Source organism: Scomber japonicus, chromosome 3, assembly GCF_027409825.1.
Source record: "Scomber japonicus isolate fScoJap1 chromosome 3, fScoJap1.pri, whole genome shotgun sequence".
Classification (NCBI taxonomy): Eukaryota; Metazoa; Chordata; class Actinopteri; order Scombriformes; family Scombridae; genus Scomber; species Scomber japonicus.
Window position 1 is genome coordinate 19,319,888 of NC_070580.1, and position 14,246 is coordinate 19,334,133.

At 39.3% G+C, this 14,246-nt stretch overlaps 3 protein-coding genes across 3 annotated transcripts; 2 read left to right on the plus strand and 1 right to left on the minus strand.

The window, feature by feature from the left end:
- Positions 1–54: 54 nt before the first annotated feature.
- On the minus strand, positions 55–2,929 carry med20 (mediator complex subunit 20). Its single transcript, XM_053316669.1, has 4 exons — positions 2,894–2,929; positions 2,275–2,420; positions 568–821; positions 55–488 (listed from the first exon to the last, which is right to left on the minus strand). Exons 1-4 carry the CDS (start codon positions 2,905–2,907, stop codon positions 267–269), a joined length of 636 nt encoding a protein of 211 aa, XP_053172644.1. The 5' UTR covers positions 2,908–2,929; the 3' UTR covers positions 55–266.
- A 227-nt stretch (positions 2,930–3,156) lies between these two features.
- bysl (bystin-like) lies at positions 3,157–9,626 on the plus strand. Its single transcript, XM_053316645.1, has 7 exons — positions 3,157–3,545; positions 4,904–5,054; positions 5,191–5,329; positions 5,565–5,698; positions 5,808–5,968; positions 8,636–8,738; positions 8,910–9,626. Exons 1-7 carry the CDS (start codon positions 3,281–3,283, stop codon positions 9,262–9,264), a joined length of 1,308 nt encoding a protein of 435 aa, XP_053172620.1. The 5' UTR covers positions 3,157–3,280; the 3' UTR covers positions 9,265–9,626.
- Positions 9,627–10,770: 1,144 nt separating this feature from the next.
- ccnd3 (cyclin D3) lies at positions 10,771–13,341 on the plus strand. The gene is made up of 5 exons (XM_053315513.1): positions 10,771–11,004; positions 11,096–11,311; positions 11,830–11,992; positions 12,788–12,924; positions 13,162–13,341. The coding sequence occupies exons 1-5, from the start codon at positions 10,771–10,773 to the stop codon at positions 13,339–13,341; spliced, it is 930 nt and encodes a 309-aa protein (XP_053171488.1).
- Positions 13,342–14,246: the final 905 nt, after the last annotated feature.

Here is a 14,246-nt window from a genome sequence, read left to right on the forward strand (position 1 = left end):
CCACCAAGAGGACATCTTAAGTATGTGAGTGTATGATTATAAAACGATCACAGATGATACTGAGTCTATCTACTGTTCTCCACTAGTTCTCTTTAATACAAGGTTTTATCAAATAGGAGGGTGTAACGCAGTGCTGAGGCTCCAGAAATGGAAATTTAAAAAGGCTTTCAAAATTGCCTGGATACCTTACTGATCCACAGGACCAGAAATAAAGAAACATCAATACAAACATAAAAAAATAGATCTCTCCATTTCATACTGACAACTCAACGCACATTACTTCCTGGAATTTGCTGTTTACGAAGTTTGTTAAACAACTCCAGGTACTGAGTCATGGTGTCAACGCTGTCTGCTGGTGCGAAAAGCCCTTCAGGCTTTGCAGCAAACACAGACGGCAATTCAGGGATGCTGGGGCCAAGAAATGTCTGCATAAACTCCTTCAGGAGATTCCAGCAGTCCCCTGGAACCACACAGGGACAGTACTCCACCTGAGGAAACACAAGAGTTAGTATACAGTCCCAGTGATGATTGCAATCTCACTAGTATGATCCAGCTGTGTGTACATACCTCTACTGATATCCCTCGTGCACTGGAGCTCATTGTCACAGTGCCAACTTTTATCAAGAAGTCACAGTAGCGGTATCTTGAACCTCGACACTCCACCTTGTGGCCCTTAGCATTTTGGAAGTGGCTTTTTAGTTTCACCATGAGAACGTCAAAGTTTGCATCTGCTACAAGACAGGGCCCGCCTTCAAACAGAGCGAGGCAGCTCAGAGGAGTTTCAGAGTTGTGCATCACATATAAGAGCTTGGTGGGCTGACCTGTAAATGGACAGATAAGACTGACAGTCAGTGGTGTTACGTTTATTTAGTTAAGTAATGTGATTGTCACTTTAAAGGGTGTTTCCACTTTGTAAGATCATTTACACAGCTTATAATAGACAAACATTGTTGTATTAAAATCCACTAATGTTTCGCCGATAGCTGTAGATAGAACAGTTAATGGTTACTTAATAAATAATGTTGTAAATGCAAAAAGTATTTAAAATATGATGAGATACTTGATAGTAAATGAATGTAACAGTGTAGGTCCAAGTTTAGTGGATTGTTTGACTGTGGTTACAGCTGCAACTAACATAGTCTTCTTATATGTTATCAATGTATCTATAATTCTGGAATCCAGTTCTCCATACTGTATTTTTCTTATGTGGTCTTTTCCATAAACACAACATCTATTGCATGTCTGTCCATCCTGCAAGAGGGATCCATTCTTTGCTGCTCTACCTGAAGCTTCTTCCATTTTATCCATGTTAAAGTTTTTCCTTATCCAAATCAAGGGTCTAAGAATAGAGGATGTTGTATGCCATACAGATTGTGAAGTCCTCTGGGGTAAATTTGTGATAAGGGGTTATATGAAAAAAAGCTGACTTAAACTAATGATTATTGTCATTATCATAATCAAATTTCCTTTCAACAAACAAGTAATTGTTTAGCCTAGAAAAGACTGAAAAATGTCAATTACAATTTTACAGAGCCTTGGGTGACATTTTAAAATGACTTGTTGTGTTCAACCAACTGTCAAAAACCCAAAGATATTGACTTTACATTGATATAAAACAGTTAAAAGCAGCAAATACTCACATGTGAGATCATTTTTAGTCATTTTTAAGAAGAACATTTCAATAAAAGTTGAATATTTTATGGTTTCTTTAGTCTTCTATAAACGTAAATTGAATATCTTTCAGTTGTGGACAACTCAAGACATTTGAGAACATCGCATCGGGCTTTGAGGAACAGTAATCAACATTTTTCATAACTTTCTGACATTTTATGGACCGACAACTAATTGATTAATCAAGAAAATAATCGACAAATTGTTGAGAATAATCATTAGTTGTAGTTGATTTGACAGTTCTGTTTGATGTGACTTAATGTAAATAATCAATCAAACAATCAAAGTAGTTTGCAATGTGTTGTTGACTGATCAGTTAATTGTCTAATTGTTTCAGTGTGTTAATATTGACACTTAAAAAATCCTCATACAGCATGTATTAAGACAAAAATACCTGGAACAATAATGCCTTATTTGTTTGTTTTTTTTACTCCTTAAAATGGGATTTTGATGAGGTCAGAGAAAATGTCCACTTTGAGCAGATGAATGTGAAAGCAGCTTTCTAGTGCCAAACTCTGCAGAGTAAAGTAGTAATAAGTAATAATCTATATGTTTACAGTTGAAGCAGATATTAAAATAAAAAGATCAAGAATGAAATAATACCGCTGACGTTTCCTGTGGCATGGTAAGTCTCACAGTCTACACAGAAGCTGCCCTGCTTCACTGCACCCAGCTGCTCCAGTTTCTTGTGCAGCATGTCCACTGTCTGCTGCACACTCTTCCCCTCTGCCACGGGTACCTGGCACACACTACGGGACACGAATAAAACGCCACGACACGTTAGAAAACACTTCATCTGCAGGGAACAACCACTGATAAGTCTTATTGACAGTTGCTGTTATAGTCAGGTGTCATGTCCTGCAGAGCATCGTGTGAATGAAACAAAGCGATGCCGGTGTTATGTCGAAGTCTGTTCCCCCTTCTCCATAACCCCAACCAGTCGTCTTCTGAGTTGCTTAATCTTAACCCAAGTTTACCGTAACCCCAACCAGCTAACCTTAACCATAACCCACTCCAAACGCGGGTGTATTTCTATGAGAAACACAATTCAAACAGGAGAGGAACATTATTGCAAGGGGAGGGGGCAGACTTTGACACAACACCGGGTACAATGAAACGTATGTACGGTGTTTGAGGAGGGGTACTGTATGAAAAGCATATAATATTACTTGAATTGTTATATTTTAACAATATAAACAGAACCGCAATGTAATAATCTCACCAAGTAACCCCCATTGATGTTTTGCCTCCAGTTGCTTTCTTGGTTTTCGGTTGAATACTTCCGGGTGACAAATGTCTCTTCCGGTCAAATTAAATAACTGTATTTCCGTTTTTAAACATCTAAGAAGCATTATTCCGAATGAATGATGCAGTATACCGATATAATATGATAATATAATAATAGCATGCCAACAAAAACTACTTTCTTGCTATCTTTAAAACATCGGATGTTACGTTCTGACGTCATCTACGTCACTTCCCTCGCAGTGGAGCACTGCACGTGTTGAACAGGCTGGTGTTTACAGTGTTTATAAAGACTAAAGTTTAGCTCGCACATGCCAGCACAGAACACAAAGATTATAAGCACAGCTCCCATCAAACTGCAGTGATGCCGAAAGCGAAGAAGTCCAAAGGAGGAGGAGGAGAGAAGAGCGTTGGGGCCGTGGCGCTGGCTGACCAGATCCTGCAAGCGGACACGATCCGATCCCGAGGCCGGGTGAAGATCAGAGACAGCCGGGGAGAAGACGAGGACAAGTACGTAGACGAGCGTTTGTCGCGGAAGATCTTACAACAGGCCCGGATTCAACAAGAGGAACTTCAGACCGAGTATGGCCTGGCACCAGAGAAGAAGAAAACACCTGTCACTGTCCTCGGTATGACTTCTATAATGTTGGAAAGTTATGTATTTCTGTAAAATCACTAAAATGATAGATAAGAAGAATTAAGACTGGTGTGACAGAGCTAGTTCGAAGTGTTCATATAGGCAATCTTATTATTAACCAGTTCATACATAACGTAACACTAATCATATATGAGTGCGTATACTTCTGGGGCTGGTTTTCATATTTTGGACTCTTAGTTCCAGTTAAAGGTAATAATGCTGCTGTATCATCTAGATTAACCTGTCAAAGGGACCCTATCATAAATCACCCATTCCTCCCATGTTATTTTGGAGCTATGCAGAATAACAGCACAACATTGACATGTGCAAGGTGTTTCTAGATACAGTGAGAGTTTGTCATGATCAAACAATTTAGCAGGAGCCATCTTTAGGCACCTAATCATGCAATTTATTGTGCTTTAGTAGTGCATGTTGATAATTTCTTACGTTTACTTGGCACAAACCAGTTGGCACATGTACACCTGGAGATTTTGGGGTTTTTGGAGTTCTGGGGCCCCAGGGCATATAATAATAGTAATAATAATACATTTAATTTGTGCTGCACTTTACACTTATAGTGAAACTCAAAATGCAACAGATGTCTGATTAACCAAGTTGGTACTTCTAACTCACTCCTCAATCTCAACCTTACTACCCATACCCATAGGTCTGAATTCTGAATTAAATGTTCAATAGTTATACAAGTGTAATGTTTACATGTTAAATACACACTTTTGTCTGTAAAGTGTAGGTTTAATACCCTTTACTCTCTAAAGATGGTGGCAAAATTTCCATAATATCTGCGCTGTGTAAATGTTTTATTCTTTTTTAATTTCATTTCTTCCTCTTTAATAGTTTTATTTTTATTTATTGTACGTTGTATTTAGATTAAACTAAAAACTGTCTTTCGTTACCCAGTGTTTATGTTGCATTGAGCATATTGATGGCACAAAAATTTCCTTTGGGATTAATAAAATTTGTTCTAAACTTCTTATTTTAATACACATCTTGTATCTGTAGATTTGGAAATCAGGAATTACTTAATTATATTTAGTCTCAGAAATTTGGTTTTCTGACAGGAAAGTAGTAAATCAGAAATACTATAATCTGTTCCACACTATATAATATACATTCAAAGAACAGAAGTTGATGAAAGACTTTGACACATCTCACTGACTATATGTGTGGAATATGCTTTGTTAAGTAAAGCTACATGTAAAATATCACTCAGTCACGGCATAACTACTTGATTGATATCTTAAACAGTTCGTCACAAACATTTGTGGTGCTCTTTGGTTTATATATGTGACCATCTTATCTGACCGTCTTAGTCTTGCAATGACATTTTAGGGTCAGAAAGTCAGGATGCAGACTCAGATGAGGAGTGGCCAGCGCTGGGGGAAGCTGGAGCTGGTGATGTCGAGTGTGACACTGAAGTCGTCGTCGACCCTGATGATGAGAAGGCCATGGAGATGTTCATGAATAAGAACCCCCCAGTGAGGCAAGACACTGCATTAATTCTGACTTCATCTTGAAATTAGCTGTAGCGATTGAACTCAAATGACGCATGACACAAACATTCAGCTCAATTTCTACTTTAAATGTCTAACTGTGATTTCTGTTTGTGGTTCTTGTAGACGGACCTTAGCTGACATTATCATGGAGAAAATAACAGAGAAGCAGACTGAGGTAGGAACAGTGATGTCGGAGGTGTCAGGGGTTCCAATGCCCCAACTTGACCCAAGGATAATCGAAGTCTACAAAGGTGTCAATAAGGTGAGTTATCTTAAACCCTAACCCTATGTATACCTTTACATGCACCATAACCCCAACATACAGATAGGGGAAAAATGAAACACTTCTAAATGGGGTATGAGAAGATGATAAGCGTGCCCAGTATCAATAGTGTTCTGTAGAAATCAATTAACACTCTGCTCCGTCTCTGTCATGCCTGACTGTAATTCTGGAGCACAGTTTAATTATAATTCTCCTTTTTGTTTTTTTGATTCAGGTTCTGTCAAAATATCGGAGCGGTAAATTGCCAAAGGCTTTCAAAATCATCCCAGCGCTTTCCAATTGGGAGCAGGTGCTATATTTGACAGAGCCAGAGACTTGGACTGCAGCAGCCATGTACCAAGCAACAAGGTGAATCCCCATCAGAATTGTTCTTGATTGATGAGTCTTACACTGACAGAATGACTGTATTTGCTATAGATACTTCAACATGTTTCCTTTTATTTGTTTTTTGTTATAGAATCTTCTCATCCAATCTGAAAGAGCGAATGGCCCAGCGATTTTACAACCTGGTGCTGCTGCCCCGAGTGAGAGATGATATTTCAGAGTACAAGCGTCTCAACTTTCATCTCTACAGTGCCCTGAAGAAAGCCTTGTTTAAACCAGGAGCGTGGTTCAAAGGTGAGACAGAAAGTAAACCCTTTCAAAGTAAAAGCTAAACATGTTGGGGAATGCACTCATTTCTCTATTTTTGAGGCATGGAAAGATTAATATCAATCTTAGCCAGTGTGTTAAGAAAACAATACAGAATTGGGACATGTACAGCCTTGCTTCACATTAAAAAGGTGGAGGGCAAAATGTCCAGCCCTCATTCTGTGCAAAATGCATTAAAAAGTTGAGCTGATGCTAATAGGATGCTTCAGCGAATCAGCATAGGGTTAGACTCACAGGTGAGTCTCTAAACACTTCACTCATAGAGACTGAGGACCATATCCCAGGTTTCATTGTTAAATCTGGGTGGAAACAATTTGAGAGTTTACAAAAACCCAGCACTGCAGAACCAATCCAAAGTCTGCCCTACATATTAGGGCGGTGACATGTAGTTCACTGTTGAGGAGAATGGGGGGGGGTACAGTGTGTCCGTGACAACATTTAAGGGACAAGTTTTTTAGCGGCCATTCTTGCCACCATTAAAGAAACTACTGTGCATTTAGAAATCTGCAGACTGCAGTAGGCTGAGATCTCTGATTGCCTGGTATTGTGAAGCTAATATAGGGTCAGTATGGAGAGTATGAATTGTTACAGAAACCAAGACCCATTTCCACGTACATGGCATGTCAGTATTGTATTAAGACCGACTTGGAAAAATCCAAACATACCCTCTAATTGTTGAGGACTTATGCATTAGTGCTAGTCCTGTTTTCATCAAATTCTCACTTATCAATGGTTCCAGTAGTTGCAGGGTAAATAATATCTCGCCTCCTCTCTTATGGAGCAAAAGCTACAGAATTTTAAAGTGAAACTGCTCTTGAAAGCCTGTTTGTGAATGCACCACCAGTCCGATCACACTCACCTTCGTCTTAGTTGGTGAAATGAAATTACCTGGGGATTTCATATCCTAAAATTGCTTGCAGCCATTCATGTTAGCTATTACCAGTTATTGTTTCATTAAATGTCCAGTTAATGTTGGGCACAGCTATTGTCACACATGACCCTAAGGAAAAAAAAAACTGGGTAAAGTAATGAAAGAGAGGATTTGACAGAAGAAGAAAACACAAGCTTTCTGGGACACATCACATTTCTAATTTCAGTGCTTAATTTAGAAATGTTATTCTGAGGACATTGACGGAGGATTAGCCCGTGTCCACAGGGTAAATAACACCATTGGTTCTGGAAGCGCAGTAATTAACACACTCATATTTAATTGGGTCATATCATGTTTCATATATGTAGAATTTGTTATGGCCAATGATTATCAAGGATCATTTTTATCCCATTTAATCCTGCCAGTCCTGTGTAATTGTCCCAATTTGACAGAACTATTCTCCCCAAACATCCCATGACCCATATCATGAAAACGACCAGTGTGAGACACCACCACTAGGTGGCAATGTTGCAGCATTGTGGCTCACAAAAACACCATACTGTGTTTATACAGTGGTTGGCAAATAGTGACCCATCTGGCCATCAAGCAAAACTGTTGGCCCCTGAACTTTTAACTTTACGTTAAAACTTCCACAAATCTTTTATTACATCTGTAGTCTGGTAGTGCAACACATAGGAGACTGTTATAAATATAAGTTGCTTGTGTTCCCCACTTATTAATGGGGGGAAAAGAGTTTGATGTTGGATACAGCCTTAAAAGAAACAGTCTCATATTATACCATTGAACAACAATGAAAAACGAACCCGTGGTTGAATGTAATTGCTGACTGCTGGTTCACTACATACAGTGATAATAGTTGAGCTAATTGACTATTAGGGAATTTACTTTTCCATTGCTTATTGGAGTTATGGAAGAAAGGCCTACCATTAACTCAGTTTAATATGCAATGTGTAGCATAATGTCTGATCTGGAATTACAGCATGGTGAGTGTTGAAACTATTGTACTAAACATTAAACAGCTTTTTTAAATGTAGGCTAAAATTAAAGTTTTGTTCTGCTGTCATCTGCACACGTATCACTTCTTATTTGTACACTTTAAAATCAGAGGATAGTTTCCTGTGTCAAAATCCACTTACTGGTGAATCAGGAGGTCTGTAGTTGGGGAAAACAGTTGTGTAATGTGCTCTGTGGCTCATGAGGAGCTTTGTCAAGTGTTGCTCACGTCTTCACTTGCATATCTTGGTTTCAGCTTGAGGACTATAAACTTTAAACCAAAATTAGCTAATTACAAATTGGATGCAGGGAGGGTTCAGTAATCTGAAATAAACATGACTTTCACTTTCTGACTTGCAAGTAGCTTTTCATGTCCGCATCTATGTTGTAATTATAGTTTTACTGCTGTGATATATCTGACTTGGCAGCAAACCTTCTAACAAATATGGACAAGTCTCGTCAGCCAAAGTCCATAATTCAAGGTAATCCATTCACAGTTAATGGATGGTGTTATATCGGCTAGGCACTGTGTTGTTCACCTCACATAACCGACTCTGCAATCATGCAACTGTGTAAACATCCTTCTCATCCATCCTGTGTGATGTGAAAGCATTATGGAAATTGCAGGATCCAGTTTAAAGTGTGAATATTTCTGTCTCAGTGTAGATTTTTTTTTTTGATCAGTCTATAGTAGGTCTCTGAACTTGTCCAGTACTCTTTTCATATTTTGTGCTTTCTCTGTCACACAGGTATTCTGATTCCCCTCTGTGAATCTGGGACATGTACCCTCAGGGAAGCCATCATCATTGGAAGCATACTCACAAAGTGCTCAATCCCTGTGCTCCACTCCAGGTAAGGTCATACCAGTGGACAGATGGCAACATCTTATTGTTACAAATAAGATTCAAGCCGTGTAACCTTAAAAGCTTTATTTTATGTGGTGCAGGCAAATTACAGCATGAGTAAGGTTGCATAACACAGATGGTTGTGTAACATGTATGCACAACCTTTCGTGTCTTTCAGTGCTGCGATGCTTAAGTTGGCAGAGATGGAGTATAACGGCGCCAACAGCATTTTCCTACGTCTATTGCTTGACAAGAAATACGCCCTGCCTTTCCGTGTCCTGGATGCCTTGGTGGCTCACTTCCTGTCCTTCCGCAATGAAAAACGTGTTCTTCCTGTGCTGTGGCATCAGAGTTTACTCACCCTGGCTCAACGCTACAAGGCTGACCTGGCCTCCGAACAGAAGGCAGCACTGCTGGAGCTGCTCAAGATACAAACACACCCTATGATCTCTGCAGAGATCCGCAGAGAACTGCAAAACTCAGAGTCACGGGATATTGAAATTGGTCTCCCTGTTACAGTTGAAATGGACTGAGGACTCATTGTGGTCAGACCCATCATTCATCTCTGATGGAAATATTCATGCTTTCTTTAGCATGTAGAAAATCTTGTTAATTCTTACCTTATTATTCCTGTCCTATGAAAGGTCAGTTTTCAACATCACAGTGATTTATTAGTGTTTCAGAAATACTTTTATTCGCCTGGATTAGTTTGCACATTCAAAAGTACACATCAGTAGTGATGTGGCAGTTTGAATTTCATATTGTGAATCTTTGAGCTTTTTCCTGCAGTTGCAATGCAGTGATTGTATAGATATACTATATACAACTGGTATTTCTGTATTGATGAAAAGCAACTGTTGTTTTGAAGCAACAGCTTGAATTAAAAACTAAATCCTTGGAAGTTGGTCAAGGATCACTTGTTTCCCTCCATTGCATGTTCACACCTTTTTGAGAGGTAGACAAAGTAAAAACTGGGATTGTATATTTGGTTTGAGTTTCATGACATTAATGAGCCATGGCCTATGTGTTTTTCATTCATGTATGATACAGTAGATTAATTTCACCTGCCTGGGTATCTTTGAAAAGGAAACAATTCAGATGAGGAAACCAAATTCGCCAGAACCCACTAGGGTCATCTATGATCTATCAAGTAGACCAGAAAAGTTAATGTCTTTTAAGAAACGTTTTCTGGCAATGACGTTCAGTCAGTTGGTCAGTCTGCCATTTCTGTATCTCAAAAACTATTATATGGTGGCCAGAAAATGTACAGACATGCATGGTCCCCAGTGGATGAAGCCTATTCTGATTTAGGTGTTTTACTGGCAGCATCACTAAGCAGGTCAAAGAGGAGTGAGTAGACTAGAAGGAGACTTCATCATTGGGTCACATGTGAAAAGTGAAGTTCACATTTACATTAGAATACTTTGGTTTATGACTAAATAAACACCCACAAATCTAATGTAATGTATTATGTAACATCCACCAGCCCAGTTGTGTTTAAGACACCTTTAGTTTAGTTAGTACGTTTAGTAATGATGATGAATCTAGCATTTACCATGAGGAGTTGTTTTCTTTATAACAGCTTAAATGCAACCAGTACAACAAGTTTATAAGACACTGTGGTTACAATCACAAACACGTCAGGGGGATGAAAGTTGTAATAAAAAAAACAAGAGTTAAACATCGTGCGACGTTTACAGTAATAAGTTTTCACTGCTCCTATCATTTAAGGCTAGTTAGCATTGAGCATCGACCGGTCCTCCAGGATATTAGTACTAGCCTCTTAAAGCCGATTTAAAATTACTTTAAACGCATAGTCTTATTTTATTTTGTTGGCACATGTTAAATTAGAGCAATTGGGCATAAATTAAAGTATGAAGCCCTACTGAGACGCAAATGTATGCAGTTTGTGAAGTTGTTTGACCAATTAGGCTAATTGTTAGGAGCTAGCTTACAGGTGAATAGGTATTTTAAGGTCTGTATAGATGGTTTAATAGTAGAAATGCTTGACTGCTGCTACGTTCAAGTTAACAGTTACAATGGATTTTTACGAGGATGAACAAGTCAACAATAGATCCAGAGATCAAAATTGGGGTGAAACGGAGGGTGAAGCGGTTGTCCGGGCAAGCCACGACCCTGCTACCGGAGACCTGAGAGCACTACACAACCTGAGGGCCCTGGAGACCTGCAGCCATGTGTCTGCCTCTTTTAATACCATCCAGACAGACATCCAGCCTCACATGAGGAGGATACTAGCAGTGTGGATGTTTCAGGTAGGCATTAGACATTAGCTTTGTCCAAAATTAAAGGCCAGTTTCACACAATGATGACTTGAAGTATAATAGACACTGGACTCCCTGACAGGTGTGTGAGGAGCAGAAATGTGAGGAAGAGGTGTTTCCATTGGCCGTGCATTACCTGGACTGTTACCTGAGCCGGTTTGCCATTAAGAAGTCCAACCTACAGCTCTTGGGGGCTGTGTCCATGTTCCTAGCCTCCAAAATGAGAGAGACTGTCCCTCTGACTGCCAGCAAGCTTTGCATCTATACTGAAAACTCAATTTCAGTCTCAGACATCCTGGTAAGACATGAACTACACGTTGTACTTGGGATGACAGAAGTGCAAAGATTTTTTAAATTTGTGCCAGCAGTTTGTCTGACAGTCTTTTGCAAAAGCAGGATGAGGTGTGTTTCACAAGTCATTGTTGTCTTAAGCAGAAAATTGTCCAACAACCTCTCTAATAACAGCTCCCCCACACCACGCTTTATCTCCCTTTAAACAACCTATACAACACACAGCTTATTTAACACCACAATTGATCTATAAAATACAGTTTTTTAATGGGTGTTAAACAAGCTTCAGAATCAGGCCTACTTGTCATCAGGACCCGGTTTCCTAAAACATTGGCTCACTCAAAGATTCACACACATTTCACTGAGGTTAGATAAGGGGCCACATATTGTGCAATCTTCAGGTCATAAGATTCTTCTGTATTATTAATTGATAACATCTCTACCCACAACTTCTGTGACGTGTAGGAGTTTTTCCGCATTGGGTTTTTCATGGTTTGTTGGTTAAGAGGAATGTGTTTGTTGCAGCAGTGGGAGGTGGCAGTGGTGTCCAGGTTAGACTGGTGTCTGGCCTCTGTGGTACCCTCTGACTTCCTGGAGCCAGTTCTTCAAGCTCTCCCCTTTGTTCCACCAAACCACCACCAGAACGTGCGTAAGCATGTTCACTCCTACATTGCTCTGACGGCTATAGGTAAGTTATATAGCTATGGGATGGTTTCTCCAAATACAGTTCAGCAAAACAAAGTTGGGAGTGGATAAAAAATATTTAGTTTTCACCTTGAATTAAATGATTTCTGTGATCATTGTTTAAAAACTACTAACACAGCTGTCTTATGTCTGTTGCAGTTAAATAAAGCTTAACATTTTAGGTGGTTTAACAGCGAGCATTAAATGTAGCTGGTTACTGGTGACTCCCTACGTAACAATTGGCACAAAGCAGCCATAACTTTGATTACGATGCGTCAGCAGTTCATTTTGGAGACAGAGAGCTGAGTTTGTGTAATCCTGTATTGTCTGCTGTGAAAGACCTGCGTCCCTCTATTCAGCTGGCTGATTTCCCACGAATCTCTGTGATGCTGCCCGAGGCAACAGGTCGCGGGGATACAGTCAGTTAGGCTGTTTTAGGCAGGCTATTTGACATTAAAACCCCATAAAATTAAGACAATTCCTAGCTCCTGACATTGTAGCCCATTCAAAAAGGTGTCTGAACATGGATTAAATGGCAGACTGTTTGTCTCAGCATCTCTCCTGCCTGGAGCTATTAGGATAACGTATCAAATGATCATGTTTTGGGAAATGTCTGCTGTTAAGCACTTGCCTTTGTCTATCAGGGTGTGTCCACAATAGCAACATATGTCTAATTATCTGCCACCTTTTCTCTACTGACTTTGGCACTGTTGCAGTGGTCTTGTGTGTAAAGTTAAGTGCTCATGATAATAAGACTGTTCTTTTTTATTGTAAATAATCTTTTTTAATTTATTCCCAGACTGCAAGTTTTCAGTGTTCTTACCCTCCACTGTTGCATGTGCCTGTGTGAGCATTGCTACGCAAAGGCTAAAGTTAGTGGACGACTCCTCTGATTCAGTGATGAAGTTTTTGGCAAACCTTCTGGTCATTGATCTGGTAAGGGTAATGTATAACTGGCAAAGTATAGTAAAGCCATATCACTTTGAACTTTTCCTTGTTGACTGTCTTTTTTTTAGCATTGCCCTAATCAATCAGTCTAAGAAAAACAAGAAACTGTGAAATCCATGTTTGAGCAACAGTACACATGTAATATTTGTCAAAATCCACAGAAAAACTGCCCATGACCTACTGATGACCTTGTGTATGTTTTTCTTTTTCATCGGCCCTGAACAGCGTTGTGTTCTCCTGTGCTATGAGCAACTACAGGGTGTGTTGGAGCTCAGCCTGCCCTCTTGTTTCCAGGCTAGTGTTTGCAGATCAGGGGAATGCAGCTCAGAGATCAGCTACACCCCAGCTGACATTCAGGATGTTGTATTGACACCGGTGACATCACCCGAGGAAATGAAGCTGTAACACTCAACACTCCTCCTGTCCATGAACTGCTGGGATGAAGTGTACATTCATAGCCAGGAGAGAACAAGAAGTAGCAGGCGAAAATACAGCATTTAATCTTATTGGTGCTATGTATGTTGATTGTGTTACTACAATGTAGAAATGATGCAACATTTTTTTAAAATGCCCATCCTGTTGCTGCACATTTTGAAGTATTTTGTAATGGCTAATGCAGCTTTGAAAGATAAGATTGTTACTCTCTCTTCTCTTATTGTTATACTTTTTTTGTGATATTTACAGGTGATTTGCACTAAATCCAAATAGCAGTGTTTGATCATTTTTAAACTTATCTTCTATTCACATGTATTTAAATATTGTGCATGTGTATGAATGAATTGAAAATGTAACATTAGCTTTACATATGGACAGTTCTACGTTTTCATGGATGTCTGAATTCTGTTGTTATATATAACAATATTGTTTGACTATGTAAAACATTTGTATGTAGGTCACTAACAATATAAGCCGGCACTTGAGTACTTTGTTTAGTGTTTATTGATTTCCTCATCACAACAGCGTGGCAGATCACAAAGTCATTTAATGGATAAGCCAGTAACTTTGGCACACAGTTTCTGCTGCAGTCAGATAATACAAATATTCAAAGAGCTTGCACACGTCCACCTTATTCTCAGACAAGAGATACAAAAACCGTGATGAAATGCCACATTGCACATTAAATTACACCAAACAAACCTGTATTTTTCCCAGCGTGTCACACATAAATGATCAATTATCACCACACTTGAGTGCAGCTCAATTCCTCAGACAAGAACTTCCAGTTGATGTTCACTTTTACACACAAATACTGGCCTTAAATTCCTGATCAGCCTCGTAAGGTAGTGTGCCAAAAAATGAAACCACAATTT

Coding starts and splice junctions, on each gene's coding strand:
- bysl (XM_053316645.1), top strand. CDS start 3,281: ATGCCGAAAGCGAAGAAGTCCAAAGGAGGAGGAGGAGAGAAGAGCGTT. Junction 5,055..5,190: donor AATAAGAACCCCCCAGTGAG/GCAAGACACTGC, acceptor TGGTTCTTGTAG/ACGGACCTTAGCTGACATTA. Junction 5,699..5,807: donor GCCATGTACCAAGCAACAAG/GTGAATCCCCAT, acceptor TTTTTGTTATAG/AATCTTCTCATCCAATCTGA.
- ccnd3 (XM_053315513.1), top strand. CDS start 10,771: ATGGATTTTTACGAGGATGAACAAGTCAACAATAGATCCAGAGATCAA. Junction 11,993..12,787: donor CATTGCTCTGACGGCTATAG/GTAAGTTATATA, acceptor ATTTATTCCCAG/ACTGCAAGTTTTCAGTGTTC. Junction 12,925..13,161: donor ACCTTCTGGTCATTGATCTG/GTAAGGGTAATG, acceptor GGCCCTGAACAG/CGTTGTGTTCTCCTGTGCTA.
- med20 (XM_053316669.1), bottom strand. Junction 822..2,274: donor TGCCACAGGAAACGTCAGCG/GTATTATTTCAT, acceptor GTCCATTTACAG/GTCAGCCCACCAAGCTCTTA. Junction 489..567: donor CACGAGGGATATCAGTAGAG/GTATGTACACAC, acceptor GTGTTTCCTCAG/GTGGAGTACTGTCCCTGTGT.